The 22,009-nt window shown below is 47.1% G+C and overlaps 1 protein-coding gene across 5 annotated transcripts in view; it reads right to left on the bottom strand.

The window, feature by feature from the left end:
* Nucleotides 1-22,009, bottom strand: part of ST3GAL5 (ST3 beta-galactoside alpha-2,3-sialyltransferase 5) — a 52,497-nt gene that overhangs the window by 17,451 nt on the left and 13,037 nt on the right. For all 5 annotated transcript variants that reach the window (XM_030837477.3, XM_060309360.2, XM_060309359.2 and 2 more), the window contains 2 exons: nucleotides 9,569-9,692; nucleotides 6,946-7,057 (listed from right to left, as the gene is read on the bottom strand). In XM_030837477.3, the coding sequence (XP_030693337.1) occupies nucleotides 6,946-7,057; nucleotides 9,569-9,692 (236 nt within the window). The remainder of the gene's footprint in view (nucleotides 1-6,945; nucleotides 7,058-9,568; nucleotides 9,693-22,009) is intronic.

Here is a 22,009-nt window from a genome sequence, read left to right as displayed (position 1 = left end):
AATCGAAGCTCTTGTGAGCTTCATTTCTTGAAAGGCTTCAAGGCTGAGCTTGCTGGCTGCCCACAACTGAGAATAAACAGACATCAGGCAGTTTCAGTTGTCACTGATGTGGCGATGTACCACGGAAAACCACAATGTGAGAATGCCCTGAAGGATGTTAAACCACAATGTGAGAATCCCCTGAAGGGTATTAAAAAACGAATTTTCCTCAGTAAAAATCTCCATTTTCATTTCTACCCCGTAATTTTTAGGACAACCCTTCTCAGAAATATAGGTAAGTGGCATAATTCTTAGTAAAAGGCAATGTGTTCTTTTATTTATTGATTTAAACCCAGGACAGGGCACAGCATGTGGGATGAAGGAGAGTTTGGGGCCTGGAGCTGACTGGACCTGGGTAGGAGCCCAACTCCGCCACGGACCGCATGAACCGAGGGTATGACTTATGCAACGACACTTTCATTTCCACGTTTGTAAACTCTGGTTTAACTTCCATGAGTCAGCTGTCTGTAACTTTTACCGGTTAAAAGCAGAAAAATCTGAATAAACAAGTCACAGAGGGAACAGCACAGTAAAATCTCAGCCGATCAATGGTTGCCTCGGGCTGGTAGTTGAGGGTAGCGATTGACCACAGAAGGGGTGAGAGGGAATCTAACTTGTGTGCTGAAATGTTCTAAACAGGATTGTGGTGATGGTGTAAATTTAACTATAAATTTACTAACACTCCTCCAACTGGATGCTTAAAAGGTGGAAGTCTTAGGTATGTATATTTTATCACAATACACGGTTAAGAAGAAAACAATCAGACGATCTGGATCTAGACCCAGTTTCGGATCTCTTTATCAGTAAACTTGGTTAAAGCATGAACTTTAAGGCTTTTCAAGGCTTCAGTTTCCTCACCTGTATGAGACCACTGAAGGATGGTCTGGGAAAAGCAAGAGCAGGACCCAGGAGAGAAAGGGATCGGTTTGGAAGTGCGAGTGTCTGGACTGATTTAACTCAGCCCAGGGTTACTCTGCTTACTTTTTTTTTTTTTTTTTGGGCCACACTGCGTTGCTTGCAGGATCTTAGTTCCCCGACCTAGGATCGAACCCGTGCCCCCTGCGCTGGGAACGCGGAGTCTTAACCACTGGGCCGCCAGGGGAGTCCTACTCTGCTGACTTTGGATACGTGAGTGTAGGTCTATGGAGTCACGGTGAAGACGTAAACTTGGCCATGATGAACCACACAGCCCAGGATGCAGTCCCCAGGGCGATGTGTGGTCTTTAGTTCCTAAGAGAAGGCCAAGTTCAAACTGGTGCTACCATGCGGTCTGAACCTAAATTGATGTGAATGTGCTCTTCACACATCTTTTTTTTTTGTGGTACGCAGGTCTCTCACTGTTGTGGTCTCTCCCGTTGCAGAGCACAGGCTCCGGACGCGCAGGCTCAGCGGCCATGGCCCACGGGCCCAGCCGCTCCACGGCATGTGGGATCTTCCCGGACCGGGGCACGAACCCGTGTCCCCCGCATCGGCAGGCGGACTCCCAACCACTGCGCCACCAGGCAAACCCTTCACACATCTTTTAAGTGCAATTTCACATCTGCACCACATTCAAACTATCCAAGCATCCCTGCAGAGACCACTGTTCGTCTTTTTTCACAAATGGCACGTTCGGGGACATCTTTAAATAGAAAATATAAAACCCACAGCAAACATGGCCACACTTCCGCTGTATACATGCAGGCAGAATGCAACCAGGTGTTCAGAGTCCAGCAGGGTTATTGACCATGCAAGTCGTTGAATGTCATCAACAAAGCTCACAGGGCCCCACTCTCACGACCCTGAGACCCTCTTCTGCTAATACACAGCCACAATCATTCCGATTCGCCCAAACTCTCTTGGTAGTAAGGCTCAATCTCCACCGAAGCCTGGAGGCAGGGTTTTCTTTGTAGAGAGCTCACGCTGAACACCATCTCCCAGCCCTTCATACCAGCCGGCTTGCTGGCTACTTCCTCTATTCTGGGGATTTGAGAGAGGATTTCTCTTCTTGTTTAGGGACGTGTGACCAGATATCAAAGTCAGGAACTGCTCAGTGTGGCATTCAAGGCCTCTCACGCTCTGGCCCTGTCTCATTTTCAGTCTCATATCCTGCTACTCCCCACCCCAAATCCTCAGCAGTATCTAACTCTTGCTGTTCCTCTACTTTGCAAAGCCCGCTGAGACATGGGCTTTCTGCACACGCTGTCACGACCACTGTGAAAAGCAGGGCAATATGACAGAGTCAATAGTGCTAAAAAGCTACATTTTTTAAAAAAAAGTCTCAAGCAATAGAATAAAAGTCACCCCTCATTCCACCACGGTTAGAGCAGGCTTGCACTTTCTACTTTATTAATTTCTGAACGGAGACTTGCACAAACCTGTTTGACTTAACCGTGCCCCCGTTCCTCCTTCTTTCCACACCATTACGGCGGACTTTCTAATTGGAAAAAATAATGATCTTTTTAGAAGTCTTTCGGAAATGGGTTGACGTGGCTGTCACCGTGGGCTACCTCCTGGGTCTCCATTTCCTGTTCCTTCCTCTTCGGGAACCGTAGTGTCCTTCCTTCAGGCAGCCGTCACCCCTTCTCCACGCAGGCAGTGGGGCTTGGGAGGCTGATCTCACTCATCAGGTCCTTCCATCCCCCCATCAGGGACGAGTTAGGAATCCTTACTGGAGCCAGTCGGGACAGGGCACTAGCACCCATGAGAGGCTGTTACTGGCCCAGCAGTGAACTTAGGTTTAAAACTGGTCCCACCAGCCTAAAGGGGGGGACTCACATGCCATGGTTTAGGGGGAAAGAGAAGGGAGAGTCTGTTTACTGGGGGATAGGAAGAGTTGGATAGGAGGTATCTGTCCTATTCCTCAAAGGGATATTAAACTTAATGTACATAACTGAAAGTCCTCAAAGAATTGCCTGTTAAAATTTAACTGTGGGGCTTCCCTGGTGGCGCAGTGGTTGAGAATCTGCCTGCCAATGCAGGGGATACGGGTTCGAGCCCTGGTCTGGGAAGATCCCACATGCTGCAGAGCAACTGGGCCCGTGAGCCACAACTACTGAGCCTGCGCGTCTGGAGCCTGTGCTCCGCAACAAGAGAGGCCGCGACAGTGAGAGGCCCGCGCACCGCGATGAAGAGTGGCCCCCGCTCGCCGCAACTGGAGAAAGCCCTCGCACAGAAACGAAGACCCAACACAGCCAAAAAATAAATAAATAAATTTAAAAAAAAAAAAAAATTTAACTGTGGATTTTCTGTGCAATCTGGAGTTCAAAGATGACACACCGTGCTGAGGTTTGAGTAATATCTCTCCTCCCTCTGGAGTTCAATACATATAAGTACATATTCGTTAATGTAAAATGTTATCCCACAATCCCTATCTCCCAAGGGCTTGCCTGGAGGACAAGTGGGGAAGACAAAACAGTTAAAGTACCACAGTGGTAACTGTCAAGATTAAGGTATGAGGGGGTTCCTAGAAGACAAGAGGGAAGGGTGATCGGAGAAGGATCTTAGAAAAAGTAAGCCCTGAGCTGAGATTTGATGTAAAAGATGAATAACAGAGAGGCAAAGGAAGGGCTCCAGGCAGAGAAGAAAGAATGCAGCAAATACACACTATTACAGAGAGAATGGATAAACAACAAGGTCCTACTGTAGAGCACAAGGAACTATATTCAATATCCTGTGATAAACCATAATGGAAAATATGAAAAAGAATATATGCGTGTGTGTGCGTGTGTATATATAAAATATATAAAACTGAATCACTTTGCCATACAGCGGAAATTAACACAACATTGTAAATCAACTCTACTTCAATAAAATACATTAAAAAAAAACACATAACGCAGCAAACACAGAGTAAAGTGCTCAACAAAGATGCTGGGACAACTGGAAAGCCACAAGCAAAAGAATGAAGCTGGACCCTGACTTCACACCATATATAAAAAGTAGCTCAAAAGTGGATCAAAGGCCTACATATAAGAGCTACAACTAGAAAACTTTTAGAAGAAAACATTAGGCAATGGTTTCTTAGATATGACATCAAAAGCACAAGGAACAAAATGAAAAGTAGATAAACTGGACTTCATCAAAATTAGAAACTTGTGTGCTAAAAATGATACCATCAAAAAAAAGTAAAAAGACCACCCACAGAATGGAAAAAAATAGTTGCAAATCATATATCTGATAAGGAACTGGTATCTAGAATATACAGAGAACACTTCAACAGCTCAATAATAAAAAGACAGGCCAATTAAAAATTGGGCAAAGAATCTGAATAGACATCTCTCCTTAGAAGACCTACAAATGGCCAAAGAGTACGTGAAAAGATGGTCAACATCATTAGTTATCTGATCAAAACCATAATGAGGAAGAAGGAAGCTCATTCAGAATAGGAAGAACCCAGGTTACGAAACCAGCCTACACTTTCCAGCCAGGTACTAGACGACTGCAGTGAACCACGGAATTCCAGGGCTGGAAGGGAGCACAAGGTCCTTGAGCCAACAACTGTCTGATGCCTGAGTTCTACCCCAAAATAGCTATCCTGGCTTTGGTCAAAGACCTCCAGAGATTTGCCACAAAGGTAGCTCAGTTTTTCCATCTTTGGACGTCGTGGACCATCAAACCCTTCTCCTTGCGGCTTGGCTGTCACCCTTGACCCGAAGTTCTTCCAGTGAGGCCACCGGGGCAGGCTGACTCTCCCCCGGGCCAGGCCTCTGGCTTGTCGGCAGGAGCTGCCATGTGTCCTGCACTGGTCTTCTCTATGCAAATGTTCCCATCCCTTCAAAGGTTCCTCGGGGACAAGGTCTAGAATCTCTTCTCTGGTCCTTCTCAGAAATCACTAGGGAATTCCCTGGCGATCCAGTGGTGAGGGCTTGGTGCTTTCACTGCTGGGGCCCGGGTTCAATCCTGGGTTGAGGAACTAAGAGCCCGCAAGCCACGAGGTGGGGCCAAACAAATTTTACAAGTCACTAGAATTCCTTAGGGGAAACTTAAACAGACCACCACTGGCCTATTAATGTAGCTAAAAAGAAAACAGCTGTAGGCCGTCACAGCACAGTTGATGCAGACAGCGCTGGCCAGGCACGAAAACCACTAAGTTGATTTCACCCAAGGTGTTAGCAAACCACATCTTCTCCATCTATCTCACAAGTACACACAGTGCTCTACTCTTGCACAGAGAGCTCACATCTCTCCTCAATTAACCCAGACTCGAGAGTAATGATCTCTGTTGTTGGTCAGGAGGTCAACGGCCTGATGAATGAAATGGACAGGACAGAGGGGACGCACAGAGAATGTGGAGAAGTGTAGCAAAGGGACGAGTTCACAGATACCAGCAATCGTATATCACAGTGTCAAGGGTCAGCATTTCAGGGTTTTTCCAGGAGACAAAAAACAGAGACAGGATGTCTGCAAAGTTTATCCAAGCGAGCTGTGGAAGGCCTTGGAATTGAAAGGGATTTGGGAATGTCTGCAAGGCCAGCCGTTCGGGAGGGAAAGCCCGAGCGGATGATGCGGGACCACATCCTGCTCCAGCAGAGAGGAGGGGCTCATGCTGCCGAGATGAACTGAGTCGGCCAACATCTGAGGGACAGAAACAGCAGGGGAGGAAGGCCCCGTGATCAGCAAGACCGCTGAGACACAAGGGTTCTGCAAAGGCCAAGCTGTGCATGTATTAACTACAATACACTCTTTTCATTTACATGTTTATACCTGTCTGTACTATGAAAAATGTGAGGTACTTCAAAGCATGTACAGAAGAGAAACATGTGAATAAAAACCAGGCCTAGAAAAGGAGCTTTGTGCCTACTAGCTTACTGGACTTGGATGACCACCCCACTGCACAGACGCTGTTATCTACACCTCATGGCTGAGGAAACTGGGACTCCAAACGATTCAGTCGCTTGCCTCGGGTCTCACTGTTACGAAGTGGCATTTAGATTTGAATCCAGGTCAGAAGTTTGAGCTCTCTCCTCTGCATCATGCCACCTGTAACTTCTGGCTTCCTCTCGGTGGACGCTCCCTACCCCAGCAGAGAGCAGAGTCATCAGGAGACGGGACTCTGAAACCACACTGCTGGGTCCAAGCCTTCACACCATCACTTACTTGCCGAGATAACCTTAGACAGGTTACTTAAGGTTCTTCCCTATACTCATCTATGACGTGGGGATGATAACAGCAGCTGTATCCCCAGGACTGTTATGAGGGTTCGATGAGTTTCTATTGCTAAAGCATTTTCAGAACAGCTACACAGTGTATACTAAACTAGATTAACTAAAATAGTTAACTAAACTAGGTGTGAACTTGGGCCAGCAGCCTAACCTCCCAGGCCGTCATCTGTAAGATGCAGAGAACCCTGGGATATCTCTCAGTCATGATGATCACTAAATGAGATAATATATGTAAAGCAGCCATACATGTCGGTTATCATTATTACCATGCTACTTTACTTAAAATCACCTGTCTTTTGTCCAAGGCTGAACAGTATCAGATAATTTACAACTCAAACAATCAGTGAAATCAGGATTTAATATGTCAACTGATTAAAAAAATAAATATACATTGAAGGAAAAATCTTGAAATACAATGTGAAATCATTAAAACGAAAAATAAAACACAGAAATGACAAATGATACTAAAAGAATTTCTTCCTGACCTGCTTTAAGAACAGGTACGCTGGCAGCGTCATGGTGTATTAACTCCATGACAGGTGCCCTACGGGGTCAAATGGAACTCACCTCACCCCACGACTTCAGTACATGGGGGAAGAACAGTGAGTGTCAGGTGGGCGTTTTGAAGTGCTAAGGTTAAGTGTTTTCCCTTCTGTTTATAACTTTCATGAACATTTATTTATAACACTTGAGAGACAACATTACTATTTAAGCGTACACTTGGAAATATTCTAATTGAAACCACACTGATGGAATATCTAACCTTTATGCGGTTGGGGTCCACATAATGCACTTTTTTCATGTCACATTCTTCAGTAGTATAATTTAACTTGAGGATATAAAGGATCCACACTCCAAACACAAGCAATGTACACCTAGAAAAAAAAAATCAATTACGTATAATGACGTCGTCATGTGATAATCAAGAGAGATCATGTGAAATAACTGAAAACCTAACCCAAATAGAGTCTGCCTGCCACACAGCATAAAAGTACAGTCTTTAAGAAGACCTCTTAATTTAAGGCAGCATTTCTTATTTTTCTAACAAGTCATTTATGACTGTCTTTGTTATAAGCAAATATAGAAAAAACATTTTTCTGCAAAGGTACTGCAATAAAATCTGAATCATAATATAGATTACTGGACTTAAAAAAAAAACTAAGTAATAAATTTTGAACGACAGAATCTCAGCTTCAATTTTTTGCCACTTTAAAATAGTCAGTTCTGAAGATGGTTATTTTGAGACTTTAGTCTGCCATCTTCTCAGATGCCTGGCTTTCGGAATAAAGTCATATTCCTTGCCTCAATTAAAAAAAAAAAAAAAAGTCAGTCTTGGGACTTCCCTGGTGGCGCAGTGGTTAAGATTCTGCGCTCCCAATGCATGGGGCCCGGGTTCAATCCCTGGTGAGGGAACTAGATCTCACATGCATGCAGCATTAAGAGTTCACTCTACAACTAAGGAGCCCACGTGCCACAACTGAGGAGCTGGTGAGCCACAACTAAGGAGCCCACCTGCCACAGAGAAGACCCGGTGTGACCAAATAAATAAATAAATAAATTTTTTAAAATTAAAAAAATATATATATATATAGCATTCAGCATAGTATACCATAGATGCTAAATAGTTCTTAATATTTGAGGATTATGTTGCAAGAAAGTATTGCTAGGAAGTGTTTTCAAGACTTCTTGATTCTCATTTCAATAGACTCTACCATGAAAACTTGGACAAGCATCTTAATTCTTCTCTGGGATCAAATACAACGCTAAGTGAATGGGATGCAACCATTTGCATAAAAAAGAGACGGTCGGGGGAGGGGAATACACACACACAGTATTTCTTACATACACAAGACTGCTAATATTGGTCATCTTTAAGTGGAAAGAGGAAATGTGGGGAGCAGGGATGGGAAGATGTTTTACTGAGTACCTTTAACATCTTTTGAATATTGTGAATGCAATATGACCTATTCTTTTCTCCAGTCCCAGAAAAGGTATTATATTCAGTGCATTAATAATTCCCTTATTTTGATTATAAGAGAAAAAAAAGGGGGAATTCCCTGGCGGTCCAATGGTTAGAACTCCGAGCTTTAGATGCAGGGAGCACGGGTTCAATCCCTGATCGGGGAACTATGATCCCACAAGCTGTGCGGTGTGGCCAGAAAAGAAAAAAAAAAAAGGAAGGAAGAAAAAGTTAAAAGCAGGCCCAGAATCTACAGCCCTGATTCCGTTGTTCTGTAATTCCTGGTTGCAAGTCTGTCTCGGCCACACTGTAAGCAGCACGGGGCCCAGGTCTATCTCCCATGCGGCCAGCATGGTGCCAGGCATATGGGGGCCTCGATAATTACTGGTTGATGACAAAAGGAGATGGAAAATGATCTGAGTGTTTATTAACATACATTTCCTTTCCCACCTTTCTTCTTCTACACCTCCCGAATTAGTAACATGAGATGGGAGGCTAGATTTCAGGGTTGGATTTCTACCTGTCGCCATGAAAGAAAGGGTAGTTTACCACCTAGTTTGGCTGGTACCAAGTAAAACGGACAAGTTCCTCCTTTAACAATTCTATCTCGGGAGTTCCCTGGTGGTCTAGTGGTTAGGATTGGGTGCTTTCACCCAAACCCAGGCAGTGGCCTGGGTTCAATCCTCGGTCGGGGAACTGAGATCCCACAAGCCTTGCCGAGTGGCCAAAATTAAATAAATAAATACAATAAAATATTAAAAAAACAAAAAAACAATTCTATCTCTTACTAGGACGTACGGGTGACCTGGCTGGTACCCCTCTCATCCTTTTTAGTGTTTGATGTTCAATGTTATTCAAATGCCTGTAGGGGACTTTAATTAACTGTATTTTTAGATTCACTGGAAATGGCAAAGGCAAAGGGGATAGCCCTCTTGCACTAGGCAGCGGCTGGAAGGGCTGTGCACCGGAAGCTGTGGAGCCTGGAGACTCCCGGGCTGGTGCTGTGCTGCCTCCAAGCACAGCCTGATGCAGGAGCCCACAGCACCTGTGCTCTGAGCCTTGACTCAGATGTGCCTTATTTCTTTTTTGTGTGTGTGTGTTACGCGGGCCTCTCACTGTTGTGGCCTCTCCCGTTGCGGAGCACAGGCTCCGGACGCACAGGCTCAGCGGCCATGGCTCACGGGCCCACCTGCTCCGTGGCATGTGGGATCTTCCCGGACCGGGGCACGAACCCGTGTCCCCTGCATCGGCAGGTGGACTCTCAACCACTGCGCCACCAGGGAAACCCAGATGTGCCTTTAAATGATCCTGAACAAGGGTGACTGCGGATGAGAGCCATCTTCAGGGTTCTCACTGAATTTTTCCCCCAGTTCTACCCAGTTGACCCAAATCAGAGGTGTCTTGCAACCTGAGGGCTCGTGCTTACTTGAGGATGTCTTTTAACAACAAGCTGGGTCTTCTCATCTTGTTCTGAGCACGGGTGTACCATTGCAGGGAGGGCCGCGAGCAATCGCTTTTCAGCTTCACACGGTTGTACTGGCTTGGCATTGCTGTGAAGAGAGGAGAGGGCAGGAGAAGGGAAAGAGGAAAGTGAGTTCAGCAGATTATGCTTTTAAAGAGCTTTTTTTTTTTTCTTGGCCTCTCTGCGCAGCTTGCGGGATCTTAGTTCCCCGACCAGGGACTGAACCTGGGCCCTTGGCAGTGAAAGCGCTGAGTCCTAACCACTGGACCGCCAGGGAATTTCCTAAAGAGCTTTTTTTTTTTTTTTTTTTTTGCGGTACGCGGGCCTCTCACTGTTGTGGCCTCTCCCGTTGCGGAGCACAGGCTCCGGACGCACAGGCTCAGCAGCCATGGCCCACGGGCCCAGCCGCTCCGCGGCACGTGGGATCTTCCCGGACCGGGGCACGAACCCGCGTCCCCTGCATCGGCAGGCGGACTCTCAACCACTGCGCCACCAGGGAAGCCCTCCTAAAGAGCTTTGATGTGGTATAGCCATACCACGAAATACTACTCAGCCAAAGAAATGAGTGACCGATTGATACACGCCACTGGATGAATCTCGAGGCAATTATGCTGAGCCAATACTAAAAGGTTACATGTTGCAGGATTCCATTTATATAATATTCTTGAAATGACAAAATTACAGAAATGTAAACAGATTAGGTGTCAGGGGTTAGGGAGGGGGTGGTGCAGTGGCTATGGAAGGGCAACAGGAGGGGTCCTTTTGGTGATGGAAATATTCTGTATCTTGACTGTACCCCTGTCACTGTCCCAGTTGTGCTATTCTACGGTTTTGCAAGATGCTACCATTGGGGGGAAAGTGAGTAATCTGTGTTATTTCTTACAACTGTGTTTGACGCTACAACTATCCCAAAATTAAAAGTCTAATTTTTGTTGAGTCTTTAACTATTAGAGATACTTACGGAACTATTTACAGATGAAGCAGGAGAAATGAAATCTGCTTCAGAAAAAACCAGGAAGGGGATAAGTGTTTGTGGGAATAGCTGACACAAGTTGAGCTTTAAACTGCTGTAGAATCTGGGCAATGGGTACATGGGGCTTACTATACAATTCTCAAAACTTTTTGAAATTTTTGATAATAAAAGTTTAAAAAGAAAGTGGTATATTAAAAGAGAGGAAAAGGGTTACACTAAGAAAAAAAGAAAAAGAAAACATAGCAGTTTAAAAAAATTTTAATGGCAACTTTAAAAGAGGTTTTCTTTAAAAAAATACCTATGTTCTCTTGTATGCCTGCTTACTTATTCTTTTGAATTAATTTTATTCTCAAATTTTCAATTTTTAAGCAATATTACAAGGGGTATTGTAGTAGAAATCAAAACATCTTCCCTCATATCAGTTTCCCCCTTCCTCTCTCCTCTGGATTTTTAGCTGGGCACATGGCCTCCCAGAAAAAAGACTACATTTCTCAGCCACCCTTGGAGCTAAGTACAGCCTTGTGACTAAGTTCTAGTCAATGGGATACAAGCAAAAGTGACCCGGAGAACTTTCAGGGTGCTTTCCTTGGCATACGCCCTTTTCTCCTTTATCCCCCTTCCTGCTGGCTGAAATACTGACACTTGATGAGCCAGTTTGGACCACGCAGCATGTCACCCAAGGGATGGAGGAGCAACAAGAGAGAAGGGGCCCGGGTCCCTGGACCAGCCCAAGGACAGAGCTGCCAATCCACCTTAGACTGCCTGCCTCTGGACTCTTACATGACGGAGAAATAACCCTCCATCTTGTTGAAGCAACTGTTAATTAAATCCCAGCTAATACAGGCACCGATTGTGTTATGATATTTACATATTAATTCAAGAAATAATGTCTTTACTATACTTAGTCTTGAAGCCAGGAGAAAGTTATACCTCATTATTCACTTCATTTCCCCCATTAGTGCTGTGCCATTTTCTTTGAAAAAAAAATCTTTTATCAAATTGACATCCAAGTATTTGATTTCTTGCTACTGTAAACACTCTCCCTCAACTGCAATTTTAACTGTGTAACACTAGAGTACAAGAATTTTCATAGACTTGCATCACTCCATTTGAGTAGTTTCAAAAAACTGAGCCAAGGGCCTCACTAGCAAACCTCTGCTGAAGAATCTACTGAATTCTTAAAGGAGAAGCGAGATCAACTGAGACCCTGGAAGGTTTTCAATCACCACAACTTCGTGGTTACTTAGATGCACAGTCAGCCAAGTGGTGGGTCCTAGGGGGCTGCCTATGACCAGGCCATCTATAAAAAGGAAGAGTCTATGATGCCCATGTTTTTATGACCAGAATGACACTTCATACCCGCGTGGACCTCCCGAGAACAAAGCAGACGGTGGTATTAGAACCGGGATCCCACCCTTGCCCACGGCTGGCGCGCTGGATGGCGCTGTGGGCTCCGGGCTCTACTCTGCCCCCTCTTTCTCATCTGCTCTGCCACTCAGGCCGCAAGCCTGCAAACTGCATTCCCAGACTCTCTCTTGTGCCACCCAGCTTCCTGAGGAACTGTGATTGTGTGCTGTCTGCGTGGAAAACTGGAAGGCAAAGGGAGGGGGCAGCCTTTCATATCTCCATGGTTTCTGGTTTCCTGCTGGATACGGACTGGGACATCAGATGACTCTCTTCTGCTACTTTTAGGAAAGTGGAACCAAACAGGAAGAGGTTCTGGAGGTGAGAGGAGGGTCTACAGTCCTGGACTCCTTCCTCTTCTCACCACTACTGCCACACGACACACTCATGCATCATTCAAACGCTCAAAAAAAAAAAAAAAAGAGAGAGAGAGATACAAAAGAAAAGAAAAAGACAGTTGTGTTTTTGTTTTGTTTTTCCTATCACACTGGAGGGGATCTCAGGAGAGACCCCTAGGCTCAGCTCCTCCACCTGCCACCTGAGAAGTCTGGGGCGACTGCCTCTAACTCTTGTAGCTCAGTTTCCCCATCTGGAAAATGGGTCCAATATTACCTACCTCCCAGGATTCATGTGGGAATGGTGGTTGCACATAAGAAGCACTACCTCAGTGCTGGCTGTTGCTACTGTTACACAGAGAGGGAAGTGACAGGCATTTTATACAACTATCTGACAGGGCTTTAAGACATCTGCATCCTTTAGGCACTCTCACTTCTGGCCACAGGTTTCCGCTCCAGCCCCATCAGGGGCCTGTCTTCAATCGTATCCATGTCCCTTCCTGGGGATCTCTGGAGAGGCAGCGTCCTCCCAAAGCCCCTCCTGCGCTCACCCAGTCAGGTCCCGGTCAGTCTCTCTCTCCCCAGCCCCTTTCTAAACGCCCAGCTTCCTTCACCGGCCTCTCCTCCCCACCCTGACGGCCCAGCCGCTCCTTCACTCGGTCTGCGCACCACGCCGGGTGCCTTAGAACCACGCTTCCCTCCCGACCCCTGCAACGGTAAACTCCCCTACACACGGTGCAGGACCCCAGGGTCCCGGTTCCCACCCTCAGCACCATTTCCTCCTCGCTCACGTATATTCACGACAAGGTTCACCACTTGCCTTTTACTCACCTCCTCAAGGGATCAGACCCCAAATCCATCACCCTCTGCAGGCCTCTCACCCAGCTCAGACCTGTCTAGCTAACGACCTGCCTGCTATCTTCTCCTCAAACAAAATCACAAAGCAGACTCTTTTCTCCCATCATTTGGTAGCTGTACCATCTACTCAGTCATCTAAGTCCAAACCTGCAGGTTGACCCCAGACTTCTCCCTGGCAACCCCAGGCTCAATCAATCCCCAGGGCCTCTCGATCACACCTTCCTGAACTTCCCGGGCCCACGGACATTCTCTTAGTGGAGGTCACTTACCCAGACTCCCCTGTCTCAGTTTTGTCCCTTCAAAGCCATCTTTCCATGTACCTGCTTACTGGCTCCCAGCTCATCTCAGGTGCTGTGACGTCAGGTGACACCTTGTCTGTTACACTCTAGCCACAAAGAAGTACTGTTAGAAGCCTGGATGTGCCACACTGTTGCCTCCGTGCCTTTGTACAGATGCACGCTCCGTCTGGAATCCTGGTGGGAATCCCCCCACCAACGATCTGCCTGGTGAAGTGTCTCCTTTCACCCTTAAACCCTTCTCCTTCTCTGTGAAGATCATTTTCAACACCATAACTGTCCCTGGGCACTTCCCCATCTCTGTTTATGAACTGAAATGTTCTGTGTACATTTGGGGTCTCCTCTACCTTTCTGCAAGCACCTGGAGGACTGAGCCGCAGGGCCGGGGCTCTGCTCATCTTTGTAACCCTAACACCTAGGATAGGGCTTGGCACACAGCAGGCCCTTAAGAGACATCCCACATTGAATGGAATGTGCATGACTCGCCTATGGCCTGTTATCAAACAAGATAAACTCCCCCCCCCCCACAAGTGTACTTTCCCAATGATATTTAAGATTAAAACTAAAACTGAATGTTAACAGCAATTCTAAGAGCAAAGAGTAAAGTGTAAACTCTACTGAAACATCTAACATGTCGAGCAGCACGGGAATTTGTTGGTAAATTATGGTGCAAACCACTTAGAATACTCTGCAGTTGTTAAAGCCTTTGCTACAGGAAGTGCAATCTGTGGCCACAGCCTCAGCATCAGCTGGGAGCAGGTTAGACTTGCAAAGTCTCAGCACTGCCCCCTCCATCTGCTGAATCACAGGATTCATACGAACGTTAAAGTCTGAGAAGCACTCAAGGTATTCGGTCCATACATTTATTGGCACAGAAAGATACTGCAAGAAAAAAGCAGGTCTGTAAAAAATTATGTCTATATACCTATAATCATGTTCTAGGGTGCACATACTCAAGGCAGGAGAATTTGATTTCCCGTGAAGTCAGTGAATCCTCCTACTTGGGTTGGAATGTCTTCTTCCAATTTAGAAGGGACCATATGGATTCAACACGACAAAAGGAGGGCCAAGCAGAGTCATCTTCACACACGTGCTGTTGACGTACGGCTGGGTGGCCTTAAGATGCTCCCTCGGAGAACCTGGGGTTTACGTATTTCTAGTCATGATCATCTCTACACCATCTGCACTGTGTCCATTCATTGCTTTTGTCTTTAATGTGCTGTTTGGTGGAGGACGGGTTGCAATGAAAAGTGCAATTAAAACGCTTATCATCATGAGACTTGTTACGCATCATTTCTGTCTTTTTAATGTACATTTATCTCTCGTCTTCCCCACCGGAATGTAGACTCCATGAAAGCAGGGGTCTTTGTTTTGCTCACCACTGAGTTCCCAGTGCCTAGGATGGTAAGGGGCACACAACAGGCAACTAATACGTATTTACTGAATAAATACTCAAGCTTCTTATGAGGTTTCAGAGGTGATGCTGGTTTCAGGCATTCCTCCCAGGACGTGTGTTGGCAAGCCATCACCATCTGTCCCGTGGCACTCTCCTGGCTCTGCTTCTCCATTTCCTTCACGGGCAGCTCGTCCCCTACCACCTCCTTCTAAGTGCTAGGGTCCCAAGGCTCATAGATGTGTCCCTCCTTTCATTCAGACTGCCAGAGTAAGAGCCTCCACTTACCCTTTCTACGCAGAAAAGGCCTGGCTTTCAAAATTATATATTTCTACTCACAGGTAAAACTGTCACAGATGCTTCTCAAGTGCCTGTATACCTGATGAAGAAATCATTCTTATTAAGGCCCTGATGAAGAAATACTAAGGCAAGGTCCAGGCCTTCAGTCCACTTGTAGAACTGGCACTAACGTTTTCAAATTAAGACTTAACCATCCAAGATAAGAATACAACAGACGCTGCAAAGCAGTACATGACAAACTGTCAGATTAACTGTAGAGCCAATTACTGGTGCAAGAGAGGGTAGGACATTAATATTTATTGGGAGGAATAAGCCTACACACGATATCATTAAATCCGAAAAACACCTTCTTTGGGGACTTCCCTGGTGGTCCAGTGGTTAAGAATCCACCTTCCAATGCAGGGGACGCAGGTTCGATCCCTGGTCAGGGAACTAAGATGCCACATGCCACGGGGCAACTAAGCCTGCACGCCGCAACTACTGAACCCACCCGCTCTGGAGCCCTCGCACCACAACTAGAGAAGCCCGCATGCCACAACAAAGATCCCACGTGCCGCAACTAAGACCCGATGCTGCCACATCAATCAATCTTTAAAAAACCCAAACACCTACTTTTTTGAATTGCTATCTGCATTTAACCTGCCGAAGGTCACACACAGACAAGTAGGGAGCTGAAATTTTCAACCAACATCTATCCGTGTCCAGGTCCACGCCCTTCCACCGGGGGTACTTAGGCAGGGTAGATATTGGAATTAGGTGGGTATGCCTGTATGTGAAGGTTTTTCTGGTTCTTTATTTTTTTAATAATAAAGGCACGCCAAAGCACAGATTATTAACAAAAACCTGAAACTGACAAAGCAGTAAATAAACCGACACAGCTGGAGCGGACAATCTGGGAAGATGAGCAGGTAGAGCTTAGATATTAACACGGCAGCCGGAAGAGCATATGCCCTTCAAGGTGGAAGGTGTCTTGAGAAGGACTTCACAGCAAGAGAGAAGGAAGCCTCACCCTAGGCTGTCCGGGGACAGCGGGGCACGACACTGGACGCTCGGGTGGAAAGGGAGCCTGAGGCCCATCCTGGTGAGGAAGAGGATGGGACGAGGACAGAGATCGATCAAGAAATGATGAAGGGGCTTCCCTGGTGGCGCAGTGGTTGAGAGTCCGCCTGCCGATGCAGGGGACGTGGGTTCATGTCCCTGTCCGGGAGGATCCCACATGCCGCGGAGCGGCTGGGCCCGTGAGCCGTGGCCGCTGAGCCTGCGCGTCCGGAGCCTGTGCTCCGCGACGGGAGAGGCCACAACAGTGAGAGGCCCACGTACCGCAAAAAAAAAAAAAAAAAGAAATGATGAAGACTAGCGCCAAAAAGAAGCAGGCAAAGATCAACCTGGGTCCCGGTTATGGAAAGCAATAATTTTTGTGGTTTAGTGATGATGATGTGAAGAACTTGAGATGATAAATAACTCGACAAAGACGCCCAGGATGCAGCTGGAAATGCGGCCTGGACTCCCCAGAACGCCCCTCCCTCCAGCCAGCCTTTCTTGGCAGGTCCGAGACTGATTCTCTCCTGTGAACCTCTACTGGTACAAGTGACACGCCATCCACGGGAAAGTGGAGAAGACAGTCACTGAAATCATGCTTGGATTTTATGTTTTAGATGAAGAACTGTACTTGATAAAGGAGGACAGGAGAGAAGACAGAAAGCCTGCCTCAGGGGGAGACGGCTTTGGAATGCGCAGAGATTAAACACCTCCCAGTGCCAAGGATAACACACCCAGCTACAGCAGGAGCAGAGGGGGCTGGGTGAGGAGGGGAGACCCACCCCGTGGGCAGAAGGAATGAGCAAAGCAGAGGCCTGGGGAGTCTGGAGAGCAAGTGACCAGGTACAGCTGCGAAAGTATGGCCTGGGGTGTGGGCGCAGGCAGGCGTTAAGGGCAATACTGTGGTCTCGTTGGACACCCCAGGGCTGGTGCCACATCTCGGCTGTGAGTGTTGACTGCTGACAGCACACCGCTGCCCCCTTCTCTGAGGATCTGTCCTCTGTCCCCAGCCAACGATTGATTGACAGGGGGACAAAAGGCCTGGGATTACCCTGGAGAGCAATTCAAGCTCCAGAGCTCCCTGGGGGAGCAGCTGAGACCACAATTCCTGTTCCAGGCTCTGCTTCTAGGGAACCTGACCTAAGACAGGTCATTGGGTCAGCAGGGTCAACATATGGGTGATGGCAGAAGGTCACGGACGATCATGAGAAGCCCTTGAAGATTTTATTCAGGGGGGTCATGAGATGTGGAAGAGAGTCGCCGGGGAGGCAGCAGGGACGGGGTGGAGGGGGAGAGCCAGAGACGGGACTGGTCTCAGCAGCAGACCCTGTGCCCCAGCCCCCATGCTGTGGCCAGGCGGGCAGGAAGGGCTTCCAGCTGCATAAGAGACAGGGCTTGAGGCAGGTCAGATGTGGCAAGCAGGTGGGCGGGAGGAGAACTCAAGTGTCAGGGAGATCACAAGGAGGACGTGTGCCCTTGCGGAGTCCCCAGTGCCAGTGGGCCATTAGGCAGATAAATGCCAGCTTGGAGCCCTGGGGAGGGATCTAAGCTGGAGTATCCGTCAGGGGTGCACTTGGTCGCACGTAATAGAAACCTGGGCACCAGCCGAGGCTTTCAGCCAACTGGGGGTGTCTTTTTTTCTTTCTTTCTTTTTTTTGGCCATGCCGCGAGGCATGCGGGATCTTAGTTCCCCAACCAGGGATCAAACGCGTCCTAACCACTAGACTGCCAGGGAATTCCCCAGGCGTGTGTTTTTCTTACAGAACAGGCGCAGTGGCTCTGCAAAGCTGTCCCTGTCCCTGGCTCCCACCAGCCTCTGCTCCAAACTCCAAGCAGGAAGGAGAAGAGGGATGAGCCAGAGAGGAAGGGGAGGCACCCCCATCAGGAAAGGAAAAACTTCCCCCGAAATCCCTGACGGGCTTCCAATTCTATCTTGTTAGCCAGAACTGTGTCACGTGACTACCCCCAGCTGCAAAGTTGGCCAGGAGCTTTTCACAAATTGGGCAAGCTGCTTCCACACAAAATTAGGATTCTGCCAGTAATGAAGGAGGAGAGAGGGAATCTCTAAATCAGCAGTAGGGCCAGCCACAGCCGAGATAAGGGCCTGGGGCTGTTTAGATAAAGGAACAATTAAGGCTGTTCTAAAGAGATTAGATCTCCAAGGGGAAGAACAAAAGGCAGAGCCTTCTAGGGGTTGGAGAGGTGAGGAAGAAGCACAGGAGGTGCTGCTGGAAATCAGAAAAGGAAACCTCAAGTAAAATCTGTGACTCTGCTGTGACAGTTCCAAGCCTGGGTTCCATAACGCTCCGGAAATTCAACTATTTAAGAAAGGAGCACAACAGTTCCTAAAACAAAATGCATTTTGGATCGCTTTAACCTAAAAAAGTAATATGGGTGCCCCCACTGTACACAGAAAAAAGGGTGACTTCTAATTTCATCAGTTCCTCCAACATGCTCTATGGGAATGCCAAGATGAAATGGATTCAGTCCCCGCTTTCTAGAAACCCGAGGTCCAGGGAAATGACAACAGGAACGTGACTCCAACTGCGTGGGGAGGGCTTCAGGAAAGGAGGCTGTTCACAAGTGTGGTGCCTGACATCCAGCGCAGACACAGGCACGGTGGCCTCCCCAAAGCCCACCCACAGGTACTATCACCAAAGCCACGGGGCTAGGGCCCAGAAGCTGGGAAGCAGTGGGTCAGAGTGAAGTTCTAAACTAAACTTTCTTCTGCCCCCAGCCAACAGGAAGGAGAAGTGGCGGGGGGAAGATGGTCTCGTTGGAAAAGTTCAAAAGCACACCAGCCAGGGCCTTATCTGGGGCTCACAGAGTCTTGGTGACCTGTGCTCCCTGTCCAACCAAGCTGACAGGCATCCTCATATAATCTAGGTGGCTAATTTCAAACCAGTTTCAGCCGTGGAACTCTTTTTGTGTTTCAAACAGGAACACTCGCTTAGAATCCTAACATATAACACAGATAAGAGGCATGGAGTTGATCGCTTGCAGGGTTCCTCTGCCTCGGCACTACTGACATTTGGGGCTGGGTAATTCCTCGTTGTAGGAGGCAGGGAGGCTGTCTTGTGCACTGTGGGATGTTTCACAGCATCCCTGGCCTCCACCCACTAGATGCTGCTAGCATCTCTGGTCCTTGCCCTCTCTCCCAGTTGTGACAACCAAAAATGTCTTCTGACCTTGCCAAACATCCCCTGGAGGACAAAATCGCCCCTGACTTTACCCATTGGGATAAAGTCACTATATATATTAAAATCTCAATACTGCTGTAGTTTTTAAAGGATTGCAGGTAATTAAACAATGCAAAAACTGAAAATCAAAGACTGTGGGCTGAAAATTGATGTTACTTGACCTTCGGTATCCAATCTTTTTCTAGATTTGGTTTGGGTTGCATAAGCTCAGAAAATCCTGATTCAGCAAGATACGTGGTCGTGTTCTCATGTGTACAATGGAACAGGAACCAACTGGCAGGCACAGCCCTGCATTCACACACCAGCCTGCTGAGGCGGGTTCACAGGTGTGCATGGGGGAGGAAGGACCACTTTCACTCCTGGATCCATGCAACTCAAGCAGATCACCTTAACCATCTCAGTCCATGCCCACCGGCAAAGGGTGCAAACCTCTGCTATATGGGACCTTCCTATTTCTGCTGGGTAGGCAGTGTCTCATTTCTATTTTAGGAATGTGAGATTTCACCCATGATGTCAAAACCACAACAAAAGTGCTGGTGAGAGCACTGATGCTGAGATCACGCTCAGACATCTCCCCAAAGCTTCTTTGTTCAATTTAATTGATCAATGCCTCCACCCGTCTCAGCCTGCGGTTCTCCAACCTGACCACGCACAAGAACCACTTGCTGCTGTAACATCCCCAGAATTTCCCACCTGGCAGGACCAGGTGAGGACACCAGATGTGCATTTTAAGCACGTTCCCCCGAGTTCTGTGGGTATGGCCCTTTAGGAACCCTTGCTCTCCAGCAAGCTTCTCACAGCTGCGATTAACAACAGATCTCAGCCTAAAGATTTTCAGATCCTCCTGCAAACTGCACAAAATTATGAGGACCTGTCTTCTGAGAAAGCAAATAAAAGTGTTGCTCTGCGAATATGTAGTCTACACTCTACTAATTTTGACCACCTACCAAGAGGCAAGCAACTGCAAGATGATTCTGAGGTATGCTTTTTAACCTACTTCTAATCAACTGGTATAGCTCCAATGCGGAGAATACATGATGACTATCATTCAATCACCTGCTTTTTATATGTTTAAAGTTGTTCAAGGCAATTAACTGAGCCCTCACAGTACGTAAACATTTTCCAAAATGAAAACATGCCCGGCAACTGCAGATGGTATTTCTCCAAGGCTTTACTGAAGTGACAAAAGATATTAACAGGACATCGACTGTTGCAGTGTCAAATCTGGAGCCCTCTCCCCGTCCCTGCACTCTCCTCACTCGCCTCTTCTCTCTGCTTCAGCCTAGCAGGCCTCCTGCTCTTCCTCAAGGGGTGGGGAGGCCATCCCCACTTCCACTTCAGGGTCTTCACTGGTGGTTCCCTCTGCCCCTCTTCCAGAAGGCTCCCTCCCGCACCATCTTTATCCTGGTTTTTATTCAAAAGTCGCCTCCTTGGGCTTCCCTGGTGGCGCAGTGGTTGAGAGTCCACCTGCCGATGCAGGTGGATACGACCCGTACGTATTTGCCTACTGTCTGCTCTCCCCCCTAAAACATAAGATTCCTAGACTGTCAGTGTTGTTCACTGCTGTAACCTCAGAACCTAAAACAGTGCCTAGCATGTAAAAGGCACTTAAATACTTGAACGAATGAACCAATGAATAAATGAATGCACTGGTCAGCAGCCTGGACTCAGATCCCCACAGAAAAGCTAACCCAAACTCAGCAAGATCCTAACAGGAGGCAGATGTGAAGACCAGACCCTTCTATGCGTCCAGATATCACAATCATTGGTTATTTGTACAGTCTCCAGGCACACCTGGCATACAGAGAACAGGGATAGGAATCCTTTTTCAAACAAGAATCACTGCGTGTGTATGGTGAGGAAGGGTGAGGAAGGGAGATAAATGATTGTCCCACTCACCACCAAGGAAATAAAAGAGCAACTGGAACAACACTTATATGTGGAATCTAAAAAAGCATAACTCGTAGAAACAGAGAGTAGAGTGGTAGTTAACAGGGGCCGGGGGGGTTGGTGGGAGAAATGGGGAGGTGTCAGTGCCCAGTTATAAGAATAAGTTCTGGGGATCTAATGCACAGCATGGTGATTACAGTTAGTAATACTGTATTTGCATACTTGAAAGTTGCTAAGAGAATAGATCTTAAATGTTCTCACCACAAAAAAAAAAAAAAAAAAAAAAAAACTATGTGAAGTAATGGATGTTTTAGCCAAGGCTATGGTGGTCATCATTTGGCAACATACGAGTGTATCAAGTCAACATGTTGTACAACTTAAATTCATACAATGTTATATGTCAATTATATCTCAATAAAGCTGAGGAAAAATCCAATAGAAATAAAAGAGAGACTGGATCTGTTTTGTTTTTCAAGAAAAGAGGGAGAAAATACTTAACTGTTTGGCTGTTGCCTGTGTCACGGTGGCCAAGTCACCTCTCTGAGGATGTCTGCTAACATGTAAGAAGCAGGTTGGGTGCTAATGAAGTTACACTCTGCCTGGGAAGCCTCTTTCGCAGGACAGCTGGAGGTCTATTCTCAACCAGGCAAATGTGTGCATTGGAGTTGGTTGACCAGATACCCGGGGATGCAGCAGGAGCGACGCCTTCTGGGACAAC

This window comes from Globicephala melas, chromosome 12 (assembly GCF_963455315.2).
Source record: "Globicephala melas chromosome 12, mGloMel1.2, whole genome shotgun sequence".
In the NCBI taxonomy this organism is placed as follows: Eukaryota; Metazoa; Chordata; class Mammalia; order Artiodactyla; family Delphinidae; genus Globicephala; species Globicephala melas.
This window is presented reverse-complemented; position numbering and strand designations above follow the sequence as displayed.